The sequence below is a fragment of the Strigops habroptila genome, chromosome 4 (assembly GCF_004027225.2).
Source record: "Strigops habroptila isolate Jane chromosome 4, bStrHab1.2.pri, whole genome shotgun sequence".
Lineage (NCBI taxonomy): Eukaryota > Metazoa > Chordata > Aves > Psittaciformes > Psittacidae > Strigops > Strigops habroptila.
The window spans coordinates 1,211,274-1,232,774 of NC_046358.1; the positions used below are offsets into that span (position 1 = coordinate 1,211,274).

Genomic DNA, 21,501 nt, shown 5'->3' on the forward strand with positions numbered 1-21,501 from the left:
TGTGTATATATATCTCTGTATATAGTTTATTTCTCACAATCCTGGTAAAGAGTTACAGGTGTACTGGGAATCATTTACAGTTTCACAGCATATGGAGTGGCCATACAGCTTCTGATGTGAGTAACATACAGTGTGTAGAGAGCACACGTTTCCAAACCCATCCACCCACCACTCATACAATGGGTTTTCAAAGCTAATACTAGATTCAGCTACATAGAAAGCCTGGAATATGGTTGGGTACAGCGTTGGGTGTTGTACAACACTGTCAGTCACAATGGGACAAGCTAAACTACTTTAATTTTCAATCTAGTATTTCTAGTCTACCTGCATTATTGCATTTATACGCTTGTTTTTTGTTCAAAGTCAAAGTAAATAGAATACTATATGGGAAAGGAAAATTCTTGACTATTTTAGGATTTGAGCTGCAGCCCATACAAAGTGTCCATAGAAGCATAGACAAGGTTATAAATTCAACAAGGTATAAATTCGCTGGGTAGCTTTGTGTGTAGGTAGGTGTCCATTTCCCTCCAGGAAATGTGTCTTAGCAGCATATTGTTTCTGAAAGCAAAAACCAAACCAAACCTGTATGTTGAACACAGGTAAAGAAGTGTAAGTGACAAGTAAGTGTGTTTGTACAGGGAAGAAATCAAGGTGTTGCTCTGAAAATCACTATCCTTTAGAAAACACATGCAGGGGCTGACTCAAAACCCACTGATGCCATTGGGAAGATGCCTCTGAGGTAACAGCAGGCACTTCCCTGCTACCGGCATGAGTTTTCTGAGGGCTTTGGATCAGTCCCTGGAAAAGCAACAGAATCCAAGCAAACCATAAGGAAAAGAATCAAAATCCCCTGTAATCTGACCTTCACGTTCCCTTCCTACTATTTTAGTTGCTCCACCAATTTGTTATCAACCTGCACCTACCACTAGAAGAGAGTTGGTTTTCACTGGGGAATAGAGATTGCAACTCTTAGATATCAATGGAAATGGTCCTAAGCAATGACTTCGTAAAGGCACCAGGCTTTAGAAGGGCTGCTCAAAACTTAAGAAAGCCAAATTATTCACTTGTTGGTTGGTTTTAAACATGACAAAATCGTATGGGCACCCTTGTCCTTATCAAATCACCCCAGAAACTTGAGTGCTTGAAGCTGCCGTAGCAAAACCAGGGATACAATGCAGGTCTGTACAGTTGCAGAGATGATTAAAGGTTTCCTGGTGGGAGGTTTGGTATTGAAGCATCATCGTGCACAGACAGAAAGAACCCATTGCTTTATTCTTGCTCTGCTGCACCAGGGCTCTGCATTCTGAGAAATGAAAGAATAGTGGAGTCATCTGTGAATTTCAAGCTGGGATTAACTGAAAGAGAAACAGGAGCAAGAGTAACACGTTGTCCAAATCCTATTTTCCCTGCCCATGGCAGGGGGGTTGGAACTAGATGATCTTAAGGTCCTTTCCAACTCTAACTATTCTATGATTCTATTTAACCCACGTTATGTTTTTCAGCAAAGAAACCCAAAACAACTGTTTGATTTGAAGAGCAGAGTGGAGAGCACAAGTCCCCAGGTACTGCATGCCAGAGCACCCAGGCAGAGCACATGCTGTCCAGAGCAGCAATCAGAACTGTAGCAAATTGTAGAACCAAACTCATGTATTTGGAAAGCCAGCAACTATAATCTTTCAAGCTTATGATACCAGCTTATCAGCATGGTTAGTTGAACAAAGTGTGAATTTTCAAGGCCCAGAACTCCTGCATTACTTCATCAAGTGGTAACACCCGAGCAGCCCATTCACACCAAAAGATCCTTGCAGTCTTCTGCATCCTCAATCCTTGCAGTCTTCTGCATCTTCAATCCTTGCAGTCTTCTGCATCCTCAATCCTTGCAGTCTTCTGCATCTTCAATCCTTGCAGTCTTCTGCATCCTCAATCCTTGCAGTCTTCTGCATCTTCAATCCTTGCAGTCTTCTGCATCTTCAATCCTTGCAGTCTTCTGCATCCTCCATCCTTGCAGTCTTCCACATCCTCAATCCTGCAGCAGGCCCTGGCACAGGACCTGCTTCTTCAAGGCCAGCAGAAATGCAGGTGGTGGACATCAGCTGAGAACCAGCTCTTGAGCACTTGAGAATCTCTCTCCTCTGTGTTTCTGGTGCTCCAGTAACTGGAGGACTGAAGCAGCACTGGCTTTAGCCAAGTGTAATGTGTGCTCACGCTGTGTCAGCATCTCTTGAGCAGCCAGAACACCTCCTGCCTGAGTGGCAGCAGCTTCAATTCTGAGCAGAGCTTGTGGCCATGCAGTGACTGACATGAAAAAGCAAAGATAAGAAAAGGACCTTCCAGCTGTGGCTTCCTCATCTGCTGATCTCCAGTAGCAGATAAGAGCGCTAAGAATCTTGCAGACTCAGACCCTCAAGCCTTAGCAATTAGGGCAGATGAAAGCTTCACACATTCTGCATTGCTCTTGCAGTACTCTCTGACTGAACGTTGCCTCTGTCTTTCGTGTGGGGCCACCCAACATCTGCCTCAGCCTTGGGGCAGCGTTTGTGCCTAGCTGTGGAGAGGCCACATCTGCAGAGTTGCCTGGGATGAAAGTAGGGAAAGAGAATACGGTGCAGTAGCCAAAGAAGCAGTGAAGGATAAGAAATTAATCAGATCTCCAGAAACCAATGGAGCCAGATCTGACATCTTCAGCCGAGGAATTTGGGCATTAAAAAGGAAAACAAGCCACAGGGCTGGACTTTCTCTTTCTTCAAAGAGAGAAAAAAGTCATCTTAAAACCCCTTTGCTCAACAGATTAAACTCTCCAGGGCCAGTCAAGGTAAAGTGATCTGGGCTGACCACAGCAAGATGCAATAAAAGAGATAGGAAAATAGTGTTGGACAGACCCAGGCAAGTCCAGCTGAATGGCACACAGGGCATGTTCCAAGCCAAGGTCTCAGTTAAATTGCAGTAACCTCAGTAGCTCCTTGTGTCATCGTCTGGGCTGCTCAGTTCGAATTGATCTAGCTCAAGATCAGCTTTCTGTATAACTACCTTCTGTTCCATGAACATAAGTTAAATACCCTCTCACTTTTACCATGTATTCACCACAACAGCTCAGATATCTTGTTCTGTGCCCTTTGACACTTAAAAGATAACTTCCCATTAATGATTAAATACTACTTCAAATAGATAAACTTCAGGAGAGAACTAATCACCAGCTGAATCAGGGCAGGACAGTTTTTGAAGAGAACAACAGGCCAAAAACACTGCAGGAGAAATATTTAGGGACAAATGATGGGCTGAAAAGTCCATAAAACAGAAAGAGAGAGCTGAAAATGGCAGAAATAGAGCTGAAAAGCCCAGAGCAGCAATATTTGATCCATAGTACTAAGCAGACACTGCTCTCATCTCATCGCCCTCTCCTGGCTTCTTTAACCTGCAAAGCATAAATCCTGAAGTACATGGGCTGTATGGAAGCCCAGGAAGTTGCTGCACAGGCTTCATCACTCTTTGCAGTGGAGTTGTCAACGGAGTGTCACTCCTAAGACCTAAAACGTGCAGGAAGCCCAGGTCACATCTTCAGCATCAGTAGCTTTATCCCTGAAAGAGTGAAGGACATCTCTGGGTGTTAATGACAGGAAACATCCCACTTCCAGCCTCCTGCACTGAGAGTTCAACTTAGATATAGAGTTTTTATTATCCAGACCAAAGCCAATTCTCTTCATGAGGGGAGGTGCCCAACCTGTAAAGCAGAACTGCAGTCAGTTGGTGAAGAGATTACATGATGTGGTTGTCTGCTCCTGTGCCTTGGGAGATGTCTCCTGGCTTCATGATGATGGGAATGAGACAGCAGCAAGATGCTACATGGCCTGGGAAGGGAACCAGCATCCCTGCTCTAACATGAAGTCCCAGACTAAGAGGATGGAAGTGCACATAGGTTGGATTTTCAGTCCTCTTAGTATGTGAAAAACGGAACACAGCACTTCGAAATGCCCAAGCCATAAACTTGCAATTTCCTTTAATCATACAAAATTGGTTGTAGAAAACTTCAGGTCTTTTTCTTGCTTCACAAACCCTTTAACATCGAATAGAGGCAGCAAAAATTCCTTTGGAAAAGTCAGTTAGCAAATGTTAACTTGCGTGGAATCAGAATTGGTCGTTTTTCCTTATGTCCAAGAAAAATAAATAGAAGTGGATGGGGTATAAAAGTTAATGCGTCCTTATCAAAACTGTGAAGATGGTGAAATTGTTCTCTCTTCTCTGCATATCTCTCTACCTTTTCTTGTACCCTCTCAGAAGCACTGACTTGAATCTCGGTGTAGAGCTGATTGAAATTCCAAGAATTCCACCTCTCAAGTACATTTTGTCATTGCCTTCCTTCTTTGGTTTGTTTCTTGAAGGATAAGTTTCCTCTCACATCTTCAGGACTGTTCATTCCAGCCAATTCCAAGAATAGATAGAAGGATGCTGACTTCTAAACCCCAGTGGCAGTTCCAGGAAAGGAAGGGAAGTTTTTAAGGCAGAAATCATCTCTCACCAGCTCCTGGGGTTTTAGTTACGCTGTTGTTGTCTATACACAAACATTAATGTAGGTGTAAGCATGGTTGTGAGGTAAGACCAAAGACTTTCCTTACATTCAGCAGCAGGACTAAGGAACGTTTTTGTCAGTTCAAAAAGAAACCATGCCATTGGGATGAGTTTCCATTTTACAGTGACCTGCAATTGTATCCCTGGTGCCCTCAAAGGCCTGAGCAGAATATGGTGAAGCCAATGGAAAACTTGTTTTCAGTAGCCCACGGATCAACTCCTAAACTCTGATTCAGCAGAGACATAAAACCATTTTTAACTTATCACTCAATCTAAGGGAACAAAGCAGTGCTTCAGGGCAAGTGCCTGCCCAGTGCTTTAAGCATGAGGTGAACAGCACCTGCAGGAAAGCATTCTTACCCTGCTGAAAACACTGCTGCATTATCCTTCAGCTTCCAGATTTGCTTGCATCCTGCTGCAGAACTTAATAGGAATAACAGGACTTATCCATAGTAGAAAGAGGAAGCAGAAGTGTGATCCATTTCATCTTAAAGCTAGAAGCATCAAAAAACCTTCTACTAAGTTGCCCAAGAGAACATAATGACATCTTTATAGTTGACTAAAACTTACGGCTCTTTAAAAACAGATTGAGATCAGGTGTAGTAATTGAATCTCTAGTTTTAGTGATAAGCTACAATGTCTTCAAATTCATAATTTATAGACTTAATCAAAGGAGTAAACTAGCAATCTAGATCTCTTCAAACCCCAAACACAGAATCTGGTTAGAGTTAAGCATTAATTCATTCTCCACACGGAGATATCACTAGAAGGACTTCATATCACAAACACCACACAAAGAAGAACATCAAGCAAATAACGGCGTGTGCTCAGTACGAGAAAAGACAACTATTTATTTAGCACAGCGAGTTCAATCATTTAAGCCTCTGCTTCCACAGGTTTGGTTTCAGCTTCGGTTCTGAGAGGGGTGAATTTGCTCTTCTCAGCCTACTTCTCACTGGATGTGTTTTATCTCAGAGTGAAACCACTGCACAGGCTGGCACATTAAGGCAGAACAGGAGGTGTTTGCTAAGAGGGTGTCGTTTGCAAGTCAGGACTGAAGTGCATTGCCCCAGCTGCGTGCTTAGGGGCTTGTATGGCATCTACACTTGATCTACCTGACTCAAATCAACACTAGACCCACACTTCAAAAAGCACTACAACACAGTCCAGTATAATTCAGTATAGTCTAAAAGTGCCTTGTTTTAAAGCAACTAGCCCACACGACTATTCAGGGAGGGGGAACAGGAATTTTGAGCTTCTAGCACAATGGGCACATCATACATTCAGCAGTTCACTAGCCATACATTCTTTGCACTGAGAAGAAACCAGGACTGAAAAGGAATCCGGGTGCTGCATGGCATGGTGTGAATGGCACAACAAAAGACATCACAGACACTTGGTGTGAATGCAGGGGAACAAACGAAGGGGCATCTCCAAGTTAGCTGTTCCCCCCCTCTCCCAGACTGCAGTAATATACACATATATGTATGTATACATACAGACACAGAATATGCTTCAAGGCAGGGTGGTGTATACACACGCACACACACACACACGGAGGTAAGTTCCAAACCAAACTGCCAAAGAGGTGGGTCCCAGGTAGCAAATCTGGACAGCAGACAGCAATGTTAAGCCATCACAGTAAGTGGAAAACCCCTTATGAACAGGACATACCCTGTTCAGTGCTTAAGGAGGGCTCACATGTGGTTACATACCCCAGTGATGAGCTGCAGCCCCATCACCATCTCTCTGGTGTGTTTCTGGATGAAATTCTTGGCCTTGCATCTGAGGGCTTTAAAAGCAGGGGCAGTAGGTTGGAGGCAGACAGAAACGGCTTAAGGCCCATGGTGGCTGAGAACTGGGTTTCCCCCCTTCTGTTGCCAAAGGTTAAGTCAAGGAAATAAAGAAACCTTTAAGTTCAGTAAAATAGGAGACTTTAGAAAGTAAACCAGTTGTTTCTTTTTCCTTCCCCTGTATCTATCTATGCTGGCCAGGGCAGAATAGATAGATGAATCTATCTGTAATGTTGTCACACACTGCTAAGGAAATAATCATATGCTGGGGCTGAGAGGGAGGGAACAGACAGGGCAGGTAGAAACACCTCTTGGAGTCAGGCCTCCCCTTGAAATCAGAATTCACTGTCAGAAATCACCACCCTCCTTTGGCAAAACACGAATCAGAGCATCAGTGACCAACTTCCCTTCCTCATGAGCAACGTAAGCAAAGATTTCCTACTGCCAAGAGCTTTGTGCATCAGAGATCTGAGTGAAGGGGAGCCCAGGAATAGCCACCCCACATCCAAACCCTGGTAGTTTGGTTATGGTACTCTATTCCCAGCAGGTAAAGGCCTCCCATCATGGAGCTCAGGTTCCGAGCAGGACTGCACTGCAGTTGGCCTCTGGTTTGTGCACCCAGATTTCTCTTGGGGGGAACCAGAATACACAGATCAGGGTGCAAGGGATGCAGTGGGGTCTCTCTCCAGCATGGCAAGAGGTTGTGCAAGGCACCAGCAGGGTCCTCTTTCAAAGCCCTGCTGCAGTCACTGCAAGGGAGCTGTGCTGGGACTGCCTCTGAGCTGAGTTCTCTCACATCTCTGCTTTCCAAATACCTTTCCTGTTCCTTTGCCATTGTTTGCCCTCCCCTCTCTGCCCCCAAAATAACCTCTGAACATCTGCAAAACAGGATGAGGGGAAATCAGTTCTCTAGAGAAAAGTGGCATTACAGAAACACCCCACAATGGAGCCTTCTGCTTCTAACCAAATAGATTCTCCAGGCTGTAAGTGACATAGTGCTACTAGGAGACACATCCACAACACATGCAAAGAGCGCTGTAAGCTACCAGGATTTCACCAGGGTGCTGTAGCACTTGTTCCAAACCCAACATGCCCACCCCTTGTCTCTGTTCTGGTAGAGGTAGGCATTAAACTTCAGCTGCACACAGCCTGTGATTCATCAGAAGACAGCATCTAATAATCCCACAATCTATGCAGCTTTGGGAATATTTTACAAGCCTTGGGGAAAAGAGGATGGCAAAGCTCACCATAGGAATGGCCAGGATGCATTAAAAGACCTTTTGTTTGGGGAAGCCATGTGCATTCAGCTTCTTGGAGGTAAATAAGACAGATAAGAGCCAAGAGAAGAGTTGCCAGATCAGGTTATGTACACCCACCACCCTAACCAGCAGCAGATACCCCAAAGGCAGCACCTGAGGAACACAGACCTTTCTCTGGCTCTGCACCCACTGAATTCAAACATCCAGGCTCAGCTAAAGATGTACAACGTGGGCTCTTGAACTGAACTCACTCCACTATCACAACCTCTTGCTAACCATCCTTCCAAACCCTGCCCATCAGCTCCAAATGCTGCTGGGCTCTGGAGACTCCACACTTCTGACCTCTCCTAAGCTCTGGCCTAATTTAAAACCATAAGACTCTATTTTGCAGTAGCACAGCAGCCAAGAATAGTCTAATGGAAGCTTTCAGACCAAGATCTGCCCACCTCTTGGTGTTAATGGCATCAGCCAATGCACTGAACACCCTCTCTCATCGCCTGCCTTCCTTCTCCCCCTCACAAGGTCTGGCTTTAGAGCCCAGGTACTCACCAATGAAACCAGGCTGTTCCCAAGGGCAGGGAATTTGTTTCCATTCCCAAAGTGTGGAGCAGTCACAAATCCCTGCTAGTGTCAGAGGACGGAGGTAAGAAATCCCCCCAGGGCAGATAGGCATCTAGAGCCCTTAAATAGGGTTTCCCCTATTTAAGGGGAAAGAGAGTATAAAGAGAGTCAGTGTTATTCTCATGGGGTCCCAGGTCCTCTCTGCCCCTAAACCCAGCTCATGGGTCCCTTTTTCTACCTTCTTATGCACCAAGAGACCACAGCCTTCAGTAGGGAAAAAAATCAGGTGAAAGGCCTGATCCAAAGCCCAAAGAAATGAACATAAAGAGTCCAGCTGACCTCGAGGGAGTTCGGGCTGAGGCCACAGCATCCTGCAAAGCCCAGCCTAACCTAGGAAATACTAGATCCAAAACAAAGTCTCTCTGTTCCCAAACACTGCCCGTATGACCTTGGTGAGCCCTGGGATCCTGAAGGCTGCCTGCCAGCATGCAAGGAACCAAGTAGATGGCATCTCCTGCCTGCCTGAGGTCAGCATGGGGCTTCACCAGGTATGTGTGCTGCTTATGGCACTGCACAGCCCCTCTGCTCACTCCCCACTGGCAGCTCAGCCAGAGAAGTGGCTTGATGTGACATCCCAAGTTGCATCCTCAGCTCTACCACACTGCAGTCTCAGCCTGTTTTCTCTGTGGCACTTTCCAGTTGGGTTTCTCAGGTGGGTTGATGAGCAGCAGGTACATGAGACATCTATTAGAGATCACACTTTGCTGTTTGGTCATGGAGCCTGTGACTGCCTGGTGCTTCCCCTGCCCTGGGAGGTGCTGGATAAACACCAGCCCAACACACAGCAACAGGCAAAGTGGGTCTTAGCACGAGGCTCCACCTCCCTTACATCATCTTCACCACAACCCAACTTCAAAGCAAACCAAACAGAAACCAAAAGACAAAGCGGAGACTCTGGATGGGACGTGGAACACTTTGGACTTGAAAACAAGGGACTGCAAGAGAGGTGAGGGTGTCTCCCAGGAAGGACATCAAGGGAGGGGAGGGGACACCGTCATTTACACTGACCAGGAGAAGCTGTAATCTATACACAGTGGTAGAAGCCAAGATATATTACATGAAAGAACACACTGAGTGCATGGAGTTACCCCACACCAGGTCAAACCGCACAGTTGTCTTCAACAAGACTCTTGGAGTTGCAGTTGGTGTTGTTTGTTGACCTATCTAGCTCACTATATATATATGTATATATAGAGATATGTATAGACTCTCTCTGCATGCATTGGTCTCAAAAGGAGCTGTACAGCTGGGCTGGGTTCCTCATCCCCACCCCGTCTCCATCTTCATTTTTTTCGGGCTAGGAACGCCACTCCCACAACCACCGCCAGCGCGGCCACCGCCACCCCTCCGACGATGAGCAAGGGCTTCATGTTGTCGAAGATGCTGCCTGGGGACTCCTCGGAGCTATTTCCCTTGTGGTCAGAGTCAGGGGACTGGCCGGTGGCCTCTTGTGTCTCGGTGGCAGCGGGGCTGGGTTTCAGGTTGCTGTGGTTGTTCGCGACGGCAGTGTCACCTCCCGCCTTCTTGGTGGCAGAGGTGGTGGTGGCAGGAGCAGGCTGCTCTTTGGGGACCTCCTTCTTGTCTGCGTTGGTGGCAGGCGCAGGGTTGGGCTTTTCTGGCTTTCCGGAGCTGGGGGCCTTGGCGTCGGGTTTGTTCCCACTTCGGACGTTGCCTTTGGAATCCATCTCTGTGAGCGCTGTGGGTTGTGGCTGGATGCAGTGCACGGGGCTATCCCAGCTCTCCTCTGTTGCCTGGCTGCTGGAGAAGGCAGAGGAACCACCTGAGCTCAAACCCTTGGAGTGGTTGTCTTGGGATGCTTCTCACACTGGCAGGGTCCTATCTGAGCATGATACAGCACCTGGAAGAGGAAGCAGAGCAATGAGGTGAGTGGAAGCACAGAGCAAGCCACTACCATCCTACCTGGAGGTAACAGAGGAGGACACAAACACAACTGGGAAGACGCTGGTTCTTTCTTTAGTAACTGTGAGCTGTATTCAAAACATCTACTACAGTCCCTGTACCTGCAAGAACATCAAGCAAGTTGACTGCCTGTCATCCTGCTGCCACAACCAGGCTTCATCTGTAATCGAGTCCATCCCCCCTCTGTATGTGATGCCATTTGTCAGTGACGAGAGATACTCATGTCCAACTAAATAAATCTTACTTTTCATTTGCTCACCACAGCTCCTTTCCTCCTGGGTAAGGAGAGAACATTGTGTTCAATGGGAAAGCGGATCAATAGCTCCTCCCTGCTTGTATCTCACCCTCTACCCTTCTTTTGGCAGCAGTTTAGTTTCGGAAGTGGTTAATACCACTTGATCTTGTCTAATCCTCTCCTTCCAGCTGGATACTGCAGAAAAAGCAGGATTAGTTCCTCAGTTATTGCAGCTACAAGGATTATTGCTGTCAGCATTTCTGGTGTAGCCACAACAAAATAAGACAAGCAGCAGATCCTCAGCTGGTGCCAACCAGTGCATTGACTCCAGTGCAACTGCATCATTTCACTGTAAAGCTGCATCTCACAGCGACTGAGAGATCTCACTCCTGCCTCCTCCTTGCAGAGCTGAGCAGGATGTCAAGTGCTGCAGGGGATTAGCTGGAGCCATTTCTCCCCAGGGAACTGATGAAAGCAGTGAAAAGCACAGCTACACCCAGGGAATTCAGCTAATGGGCAGAGTGGGCTTCAGAGGGTGCTAAAAACACAATAGAAGCATCAGCCCAGTGAGCTTCACTAGGCAGAGCGAGCCAGGACATGGAGCTCCCATGGCTACACCTCTGTGTGATGGCAGGAGAGGAGGTGGCTGCTGGGCAGGTTGCCATCAGGCTCCCACTGGTGCAGCACCACGTCAGCCTTGAGCTTGGGCAATAATGAGTAAACAGGAGGCAGCAGTGTGATCCGAGCCTGCTTCATTACCTCCCTGCCGACCTCCAGGAGCCTGCCGAGAGCTTTCTGCCTGCTCAGTGAAACTGGAGCTTATTCACTGACTGGATTTAGACATAAAGAGACTCCTCAAAAACCTCTACAGATAAATGCTCCTTCCAAAGCAGCTCAGAGAGCCGATCACTGCTTTAATGACAGCCGGGAAGGTCTCAGGGTTGCAGCAATGGCCAGTGCTTCTGACTCTTCTGGGAAACAGGCTAACGATGTGGTGTTATCACCTCCATCTACATAGAAACAATGGCCTGGAGGAAACCTGCTCACAGAAATGCCAGAGCAAAGCTGGGCAACACATTGGTGTAAGCCTCTTTCCTGCTCTCCCTTGTAAACCATTGTTTGATGGCCACCAGCTTCTCAACTGGACTTGACTGAGGGAGCTGCAGCACTGAAATCATGGGAGCCCATCACTCGTGCTGCACCAGGAATGGTGACCATATACTTGTACATCATATACTGAAAAGGCTGTCTGACGGGCTCACAGTTAGTCTGGGAGAGTAGTCTCAGCTCTTCCTGTAACATGGAGAGGGGACAGGCACTTCAAGAAGGCTTTTCACAGGACCTACCTTACACACCTCCCTTAGAGGATGAATTCTAGTTGGGTAATGTTTGCTGAGATGAAGCCTGAAGCCTCCAAAAGGCATTAGATGACCCAAGCTGGCCAGTTTTGAAATAGCACATTGAAAGGTGAGAGGCAGATAATCTGCCCCCCAGGGTTTTATAGCCAGGGTTAAGCAGGATAGTAGCTACTCTTCCCTTAGATTTTCAACTCAAAGTCCATGCTCTTCCCATGGAAAAACAACAGCATCCAGATTTCCCTAGCAGCTCTCCATGGACCAGAACCACTTTGTGTGTAAAAGAAGAGCATAGTCTCTTTGACTGCAGCTAAACAATACTTCCATTTCTGAGTTTGTGACATTAAACCACTTTGGAAACCCAAAGCACCACCACTCTCCCCTCGTGCTTCACTGACGATGTATCATACACTTGGGTATCTTGTAACCACACAAACACAATCCCAGATGCTCACCAAGCTTAAGACCTTCTCTGGGGCTTGGTAGACAAACATATAGCCCTGGTCAAGTGCAAGAATGTTTTCCTCTCCTTGCTCCTTTTGCAGTACTCCTGCAGGTGCCACCTCGTCCTTCCTACTGCCTCCAAAGCGCACTCACAGTACTCTGCTCAGTAGAAACCCTACATAGATCCATGGCTGAGGCTGCACACAGTCACTCACAGAGCTCTGCTCCTCAGTTTGGGAGAAATTCATCCTCATTTTACATCTGGTACAATGATGATACAAAGAAATAGTAAGTGGAGCCCAAGCCTGAAGCAGGCTTGGAGGTTAAAGCAGGGAGAGTCAGATCCATCATGTCATGAATATTACATTACCTGCTTAGTCACTTTGATATCAATTAGATGGGCCACTCACATGCTTTCCACTATTTGTGTGGTTCTACTATATGAACCAAGCATTAAACTCCTGCTTCCTTCCTTAGGAAGCTATGTGCAGCCTATAGAGGTGGTGGGTAAAGCACAGAAGGGGCAAACTGGCCCTTCTGCTGAGAAATGGGGGCTCTGCATGATCCAAGAACCTCAGTTTATCCATACCCCTCATTGATCACCTCTGGTTTCCAGGTTCCTGGAAGCAGGAAAGCTGGTTTTGCTCTGAGCCTTTGCTGTGCCATGGAGCCTTGTTCCACAGCCCTGCACTGCTACAAACAGCTCAATAGAGAATGCCTTGATTTCTAAGTGATTTTCCACTAAAAGCAACACAAGTCCCACACACGGATTAGAAAAGGTTTTAAAAGATGTAGAAATCAAACTAAGCCAAAAAAATCAATATCAGCAGTTCTTAAGTGTCCACATGAAAGGGCTTTCTGACGTGGTTTTCTATGTCTGGATCTAGCCACAGAACTGCCCAGCATCCCTCCAGACCCTTTGGCTCGGTTGAGATGATGCATCTGAGAAGCTCTGGCATCCTTTCTGCTACTTCTGCCCTCCTCCTCCTGACCCAAGGTCCTCTTAGCAGCACATCCTCTCCCATCACAGCACATAACCCCTTTCTGTATGCTATTACCTACCTCCCAAGCAGACTCCCCACCTTGGGTATCGTCCCCTCTCCTTCCCCTTTCCAGCCCTGTGCTTTCAAGGGCTTGTTCTACTCTTTAAGCACTTCTGTGTCCCACAGGCTGAAGATAGATGCTTTCCTCATTTCCAAAAGCTCAGCCTGCACATGCAGATGTGAGGGGTTTTTCCACAGCCCTTTGTCTCCTCCTCTTCCCTCATTCCATCACACAAAGTTTCTCTCTAATGGCCTGTTTCTCTGCCTTTGCTTTCTTCTTTATAGCTCCCCACATCTATTTATTCCTCCTTTCTCTCTGCTCCTCAGTGCCTGTCTCTGCCTGTCTACCCATTCCTCCCCCTTCCAGCTCCCTCTCTGCCTCCTACACAGACAGCAGCACTTGGGAATAAGGTTTTGTGAGAAAGAGGCTTCATTCCCTCTCTTTCCCCCGCTATGCTATTCCTTTGTTTAACAACCTGTGCCTTTCAGGGGGGGTTCACTTGCCAGCAGCTAAACCAGGCTGGGAAGAGGGAGCAGAGGTAATGAAAGCAGTGATCAAGGAGAAAAGTGGGGAATAAAACGCCCTTCAAATTCCTGCTGCTGCAAGCAGCATCACACAACCACCACAGTCCCCCTGGGATGCTTCTGGCTGTTGCAGCTCTCAAGGTCAGTGCAGTTGGACTCAGCCAGTGCAACAGGGCTGACATAAGGAACATCTTTCCTTGGCTCCCTGCAGGGCACCTTTTCTCCCTCACCCCCCCAGTGAATTAGCAAATACATCTATTCATCTGCTTCCTGTATATATGACATCTATTTCATCTGCTGCACAGATGAAAGCTGCATCAATCCTGCACCGAATGGAGCAGATGAGTCACTGGCAGCTTTAGCATAATACACCACCAGTAGAAGGTCTTCCCTCTGCAGAGACCAGCCCCAGCCCCAAGCTCTACAACCTTCCTCTCGCTGTTTCAAGTCGGAAGGGAAAAGCAGCAACTTAGAATCACAGAATCCACCAGGTTGGGAAAGACCTTTAAGCTCCTCAAGTCCAACTATTGCTCCCAGCACTGCCAAGGCCACCACTAACCCATGGCACCGAGGGCCTCGTCCACACGGTGTGTGAACACCCCCAGGCCCCAGCAGGTCGTTTCGTTCCTGTGGCAGATTGTGCATAAAGAGGAGAATTAGAATTTGGCCACTTTAAAAAGGAACCTGAAAATACACAATTCCCTGGAAAGGGAACAGGAAAAAACAAATAAGCAGCAGTGCTGTGACTACACAAGGTGAGGGAGCTGAAATGCCCAGGACCAGGCTGTTAGAAATGGGGGTGTTACTGGGGGAATCAAGTGCTGCCACAGGCTTCCTACATAACCTCTTCATGTCAAACTCTACCCTTCAGTGCAAATCAGTGTGGTAGAGGAGGTTGAACTCACCAACATGAGACTCTCAGATGGGAAACAGCACAGTCATATGGAGTATTACCACCAAAGAGGTCTCGATTGAAGTGCTGAGAGGAAAATCAGCTGGAGCACATGGATAAGGTGAGTTCATGATGTGTTGAGGGAAGTGCCAGGAGAAAGGTAGCCTGTTCTGATAGATGAAGGCTTCTCCAAAGAGGTCCATGGTTACTGGCCACAGGGCAATGCTGTTTCATTGCCACTTGCCATTTAATGGCAAAAGAAATAGGCTGCAGACAAGCACATTGCCCTGGAGAAGGGATTATTTCAGAGAGCCACAACATAGGGTTTGGGATGTCCCTTCTATGATCCTGAGGCTTACATCCATTTCTTCTCCCAGATCTCCCAGTGCACCAAAGTGGCTTGGAAGAGAGTTAAGGAAAGGAGGGACTGTGAGTATGTGCTGTAACAAGTAGACTGCAGGAGGAACTGCAAGTCCTGGCTAGCTCAACTGAACATCATGTAAGGAACCATCAAACCCCATCTAAAATAAACCAGGTTTTGTGCCCCCACAGCTGAAGGCAGAGCTGGAATCACGCTCCTCAGTTATTTTAGGGTAGAAGTTAGAATGAACTTGCTGACTCACAGCCAGGCTGGCCCTGCTTTTCCTGCATGGGATTCACCTTAAAACACTCGCTGGCTCAAATGTGGCACCTCCACTGTCCTTTGAGGCCATCTACCCATTAGAGAGCTTGATCAGTCACCAGGACATCCCACCACTTCTGGAAGCCCAGGGAGAATCATCAGTCAGGGATGTCTCAGGGCTGTTCAACCTGGAGAAGAGAAGCTGCGTGGAGACTTCAGAGCAGCTCCCAGTGTCTGAAGGTGGCTACAAGGGTGCTGGAGAGGGGCTCTTCGTCAGGGACCGTAGGGACAGGACAAGGGGTGATGGGTTCAAACTGAAACAGGGGAAGTTCAGGTTAGATATAAGGAAGAAGTTCTTCCCTGTGAGGGTGCTGAGGCGCTGGCACAGGGTGCCCAGAGAAGCTGTGGCTGCCCCATCCCTGGCAGTGTTCAAGGCCAGGTTGGACACAGGGGCTTGGAGCAACCTGCTCTAGTGGAAGGTGTCCCTGCTTGTGGCAGGGAGTTGGAGCTGGATGAGCTTTAAGGTCCCTTCAACCCAAACCACTCTATATGATTCTATGACAGACAAGGCCTAACTTTTTCCCTCCACTGAAGTGGGGAGCTCCTGATGGCTCCAGGAGGACAGTGCTTGAGCCCTCAACCTTCTTGTCTAACCCATAAGTAATGCAGCTCAGAGGAGCAGACACTGTCCCTTGGAAAGCATCCTCAGGGGTCTGTGCCTGTTTCCTCTGCCATACGGGGAGTGATCCATCCAGGCTGGATTTGTTTTCAGTCCCTGCCCCATCCCAGCCTCCTTCTGCAACTGAGCAGCATATTTGGAGCTTCAGTACTTCAACTCCCCATTTCCAATGGGGATAAACAACACTTCACCCCCTTCCTGAGGTGCTGGGGGGGGAATAACCATGTTAAAGGCAGCAAGATGCCAGGCAAGCACCCAAGAGGAGTGATGGCATAGTGTGACTAAGCCTTTTCCCCCATCTCCAAGAAGCGCTGTGAAGACAGATGAGATAATGCAGTGCCTCAGTACCACCATAAATATTAAACCAGCTTTACATAAGGAGCCTGTGCTCACTCAGCTGCCGTGGGCAGCTCCCCGAGGAGGCTTTGAGCTCCCTCACAGCCTGGTTTATCCCCCCACTCCTGACGCAATGCACAGCAAATGTGATCAAACACAACGCAAGCACAGCAAGAGAAGTGCTTGTCAGAGATGCTGCTGAACAGCCTCAGTGCAGCAGGACCAGTGCAGGGAGCCTGCTGCTCACCAGCCCCCCCAGAGCAAAGCCTTGGAGACACAGCTGCTGACCCACTTCCCTGATGGGATATTTACGGATCCTTTTCCCAGGCTGTTTCTTGCTGCTCCCCACATCCCTCCCTCCCTCCTGGATTAAACGCTTCCCTCTCCAATAAGCCCTTTGCATCTTGACGTGGAGAGTGTCAGATGCTGGAAGTCTCTTTACAGGCAGCAGCAGCAGCTTCAAATCGCTGCCACAGAGGGAGATTTGCCAGCAAAGGCTCTGCTCAGGGCTGCGTCAGTCCTGCGGCTGCTCCCAGTGTTCCCAGTGCTCCCAGTGCCTGCCCAGCTGGTGCTGGCAGTGACCAGATTGCATCCATCAACCACCCAGAGCACATCCAGCCCAGCAGGACCCTGCCCCTCAATCCCCGTGCCACCAAGGTGCTTCACCTCTCTATGGGTGATGTGTTGGTTCAGAGGTTGGGTTATTCCTGGCACCAAGGTGGGTTGTGGGAGCAGGATGGGCTCCTGTAGCTTTGCCTTATATCTGCAAAGGGAATGGCTGTGGGATGCAGACCCTGAGCACCACGATGGGCCACCAACTGGCACAGAGATGGGGCAAAGTCCTGGCTTGCAACGCAGGTTCTAATGTCCCCTCCAGAGGCTGTCCTGCCATGCTCCCGCATGGGTGACACAGCAGTTTGAGCCCCACTGACAGCCTCAATGCACTCCCCACCAGCATGAGCCCAGAGAAAGGCTGAACCATTTTCTACACCATGACCTCTGCAGATGACCACGTCTGAGCTGAGTGAGCTTGTCCAGACCCCAAAGACCTTCATTCTCTGAGAGATGGAGGTGACATTCACAGCATCACTAGGGTTGGAAGGGACCTCTGGAGGTCATCCAGTCCAACCCCCATTGCAGACACACCATACTGTGCCAAGGGCTTTGCTTCAGTTCTTTGCTAAGCCCAAAGCACAGCTCTAACCTGCACCTCTCAGCATGCTGTTCACAGCCACCTACATGGCAAAAACATGCTCCTCATTTCTGCTCTGTTCTCTTCTCTCACCTATGAGAAAATAAAGCAATAAGAACCATGAGAAGTGGTAAAACTGTCTCTCTCTGCTCTTAAACCTGCAGCATTGAAGGGAGGGCAGCTTGCTGCTGTTTCACCCTGCCCATCATGAGACCACAGCAAGCTCCCGGTGCACGTTTCCTGCTGCACCATCTGCACAAGCTCCTTCCAGGGCACCTCATGGGTACAAACCCAGTTATTTCCCTGCAGCACCACAGGCTGACAAGCACTTGCAGCTCACTTCAGCTTCCTGCCCACAGCCCTGCCAAAACCACACAGGCTGCTGCCTGAATACCCCAACCAAGCACATTCCTTCTCTCCTCCATCAGTGTTCATCACACGTGGTCCCAAAGGGGCAGCACATCACCCAAACTCCACATTGCACTGGTACAGACAGCACAAACCCCGTTCTCACGATTCCCAAAACACAGCAGAAATCGGGAAGGAGTTGCCAAAGCAGCATTAGGAAAGAGAAGATCTTTGTCTCAGGCTCTCCAGAGTGCCAATCACGTGCACTGACTCATGTCTATAGGGGTGGGCACTGAGTTGTACCCAGCATGGTGTTGGCAGAAGTCATGCTTAGCAAGGCTGGATAAGCTCCCTGGTCCCCCCTCAAGTGCCACCAGCCCTTGTGGTGCAGCTGAACCAGCTGCAATCTCAGCCACAGCTTCTAGAATGAGAGAGAAGCTGGGAATGCTTTGCTGAGGTTGGGATGGAAACACCCTCCTGCTGCAAAGCAACTCCCAGCTTCTCAGGGTCGTAACACAGCCTCCAAAGGGCGACTGTCATAATTCAAGCAGTTCCAGAGCCCCTCACTTTGCTGTGCAGGCCCAGCTTCCATCCTGGGTTTGAGCCCCCCATCAAACACACAATCAAACACTGATTTTCCACTTTACAGTTCCGTATTTCTTAGTGGAACAAGATAGTAGCTTTACCCTTCAGAAATGATGAGGTGTTGGACATTAAACCTCTCCCTGACAGGGCTGAGCATCGCTCACCCAAAACAGACATTTAAGGGAACAAACGCAAGGATGACTGTTTCCCATGGCAGCTATTCTGCAGGACACTGGATGGAAGCACTGGAGCAGTTTACAACAGGGAATGATTCAGATGCAATGGGAGATGCGCAGCCAGCAACATGAACCACAGAGCCTTGACTCACCAGTGTGACGTCTTATAGGCATCTGGGTGCATCCTGCATCCCAGACCACAGGGCCGCCTGCCCTGGGCACTTCATGTCTTGGCTTTTGCCACACTCAGCATTTCATACCCACTCACTTTGTTTCCTTGTAACACATTTCCAGCCCTCCCAGAGCCAGCAATTCAACCCCAGCAGCTCTGTGCCACTGGGAACAAGTTGCTGCATCAGAAGGTGGCACATCCCTCCCTGGGGACAGGCTGGCAACCCCTGTAAGATCAGAAGAGAGGCCACCAGAGCCCAAAAGCCCCATAAGAAGCCGACCCAGCAGCCTCCTGCTGCAGCCCTACTACTGAAAAGGGAACTATTGCTTTCCAACCACAGCTTCATAGCTCAGCATCGGTGACATCCCCTCCTCCATCACTTGGAGGTGCTCCAGGAGAGAGCAGATGAGCAATTCCCCACCACATCCACCAGAATACATGGCTGGGACCATGTCCCAGTTCTCTGCCCAGCACTAGGTCTGTGATGCCACCTCAGGAATACTGCTGTGGCAGGGTCAGGAAGCGTCCCATACCTCCTTTCTGCCTCTTGGAGAAGGGTGAACAGCTCATCCCTTCCCCCCAGAGCCCTGCTCTTTGCACTGAGCCTGCCAGCATTTGGGAACTGCCTTTGACAAGGGGGCAGGTGCTTCCAGTTTGGGATGCTGCTCCCCAAGCAACCAGGAGCTGGTACCCACTTGCAGAAGGCTGATTCTAACAGATCTCTGCTTGTAAGGCCTCCTCCTGACAGTCAGTGGCTCCTGTATCTCTCGTATTCAACATCCACAAGCACAGATGATGAGGGTTATATTTGAGATGATAAAACATCCCCAACCACTGCAGTAAACAGCAGCAAATTTAACATCCCTCTTCAGTTCCATCCTAAACCCATCCCTTGGGTTGGGCAGGATTGCACCAGGCTTTGGTGGCATCACCCCTCTTCGTGGCTCCACTGTAGCCAGCAAATGACTACAGAGGCAATACTGCATGTGCAGAGCCAGGACCTGGATGTGACAGCCCATAGCTCTGCAGGCACCAGACTGAGAATTGAGGGAACACAACAGCACCAGGCAGTGACCTTCCCGGGATGCTCCTGGCACACTCTGGGATAAAGCCCATCACTTACCTTGTGCGGCAAAGCCAGAGTGCAATCCCTGCCTGCAGAAAGCTGGGAAGGATCTGGGACAGGATGGATGGAGCTCATCCAGCACAGAAATGCTTCCTCAGGGAGGTCCATCCCTCCCCTCTACCTACCCCCATGCTGAACCAAGGATGGACAGAGTGTGCCAGGGTGCTCGCAGGCCCCAGCCCCAGCAGCCTGCCAGCGGGGGGGTGGATGTGGAGGGATGAATACCCACATTTAGGGGAATTATGGGTTCCTTCTCCCATCCCACCACATTATCCCGGTGCCAGAGGCTGGTGCTGGGGGCTGCGGCTGGGGAAAGATGGGAAACGCTGAAGGTCAAACCTGTGAAGGTCAGACTTCTGGAGGTCGGTGCCGAGACGGAGCAGGGAGCTGGATCCAGCCTGGTGCATCCTCCCTCTCCCGGCAGCATCCTGCCCAAGCCCCACCCAGGAAAACGGGGCTGCAATGGGAGCGCTTCCTCCTCCCCCCCAGTGCCAAAGCCTGGCCAGGCTGACCAAGATCCAAGCATAAAGATCGTCTTTCCCCCCCCTGCATCCCATCAGAAGCTGCGGGATGATCAGGGAACTGAACAGGAGCAGGGACCAAAGCAACAGGTCACTGCAAACAGACAGGGATAAACAGATGCACAAAGCAGCAAGGACATGAGACTGAAAACGCCAAGACATCCCCCATGCAATGCATTCCCAGTATCCTCCTCCCTGCCACTCATTCAGTGCAATATTCTCCCCATAGCTCAAAATAGTCACTATTGCCTCTGTCATCTCTCCATTTTAGCCTTTTGGGGGGCAGATTTCTCTTTGTGAACTCCTTTCCAGCACAAGCTGGTTTGATATCAAAGGATACGCCTTTGATATCAAACCTAACAGAATCCTCAGCTCCTTGCTTGGGAAAGGTGAAGACTTAACAACATGCTGGCTGTTCCTATCCGTGCTTGCCTCCTGCCTCAGCATCCACAGCAATTAGAGACGTTAAACCCACACAGGCAGAGCAAAAGGCAAACCAACACCACAAACCATGCAGAAGGAAGAGGAAACACGCTGGAAACCGGATCAATCCCTGCCAGGGAGGTCTCAGGCTCCAGCCAAGGCTAAAGGCTGTAGATGGGGATGCTGCTGCTTCCCCTCCTCCCTCCCGGCAGCCCTGCTTCCGGCACATGGCTCCACTTCTCCATGCTCGGAAGAGCCCGGCTGCAGCATCAGAGCCCAGTGTCCATCCCAGCGCTGCTGCCTGCCCCTCCGGGAGCCCGGGAGCGGTGGCAGTGGCTGGGATCAGGCCAGCACAGCCAAGGGGATCGCAGGTATGCGGAAGCACAGGGAGCAGGCGGGATCCCACGCGCTGCATATGCGGAAATGCCTTTTCCGGCTGCCTGACCTTCAGGGAGCAGAAGAGGGGAGCTGGGGTGGGAATGGAGCTGCTGGGGGCCACCCATCCTCACTGCTTTGGGTTGAAAGCAGCACTGTTTTAACGGGGAGAGCTGTGTGGGTACATGGTCCTGAGCCAGCAGCATGGCAGCCCCTGACCTCCATCCCAGGCAACTGCGAGCAGGGGGACACTCACCTTGACCAGGTAGATGGGGGTCTCTATTTCGCTCTGTCAC

At 49.2% G+C, this 21,501-nt stretch overlaps 2 protein-coding genes across 5 annotated transcripts in view; one reads left to right on the forward strand and one right to left on the reverse strand.

Annotated features, from left to right (window-relative positions):
* Nucleotides 1-21,501, reverse strand: part of CEND1 (cell cycle exit and neuronal differentiation 1) — a 21,696-nt gene continuing 195 nt past the window's right edge. The window contains exons 1-2 of one of the 3 annotated variants that reach the window (XM_030483727.1): nucleotides 20,918-20,938; nucleotides 1-10,094 (exon numbers count right to left, since the gene is read on the reverse strand). In XM_030483727.1, the coding sequence (XP_030339587.1) occupies nucleotides 9,520-9,921 (402 nt within the window). In that variant the 5' untranslated portion in view covers nucleotides 9,922-10,094; nucleotides 20,918-20,938 and the 3' untranslated portion in view covers nucleotides 1-9,519. Of the gene's footprint in view, nucleotides 10,095-20,225; nucleotides 20,282-20,917; nucleotides 20,939-21,501 lie in introns of those variants that run through there. The other 2 variants (XM_030483728.1, XM_030483726.1) reach the window with 2 other exon arrangements.
* LOC115606942 (NACHT, LRR and PYD domains-containing protein 3-like) overlaps nucleotides 21,033-21,501 on the forward strand; it is a 9,522-nt gene continuing 9,053 nt past the window's right edge. For both annotated transcript variants that reach the window (XM_030483597.1, XM_030483599.1), the window contains exon 1: nucleotides 21,033-21,201. The gene's annotated coding sequence lies outside the window, so the exon portion shown is untranslated. The remainder of the gene's footprint in view (nucleotides 21,202-21,501) is intronic.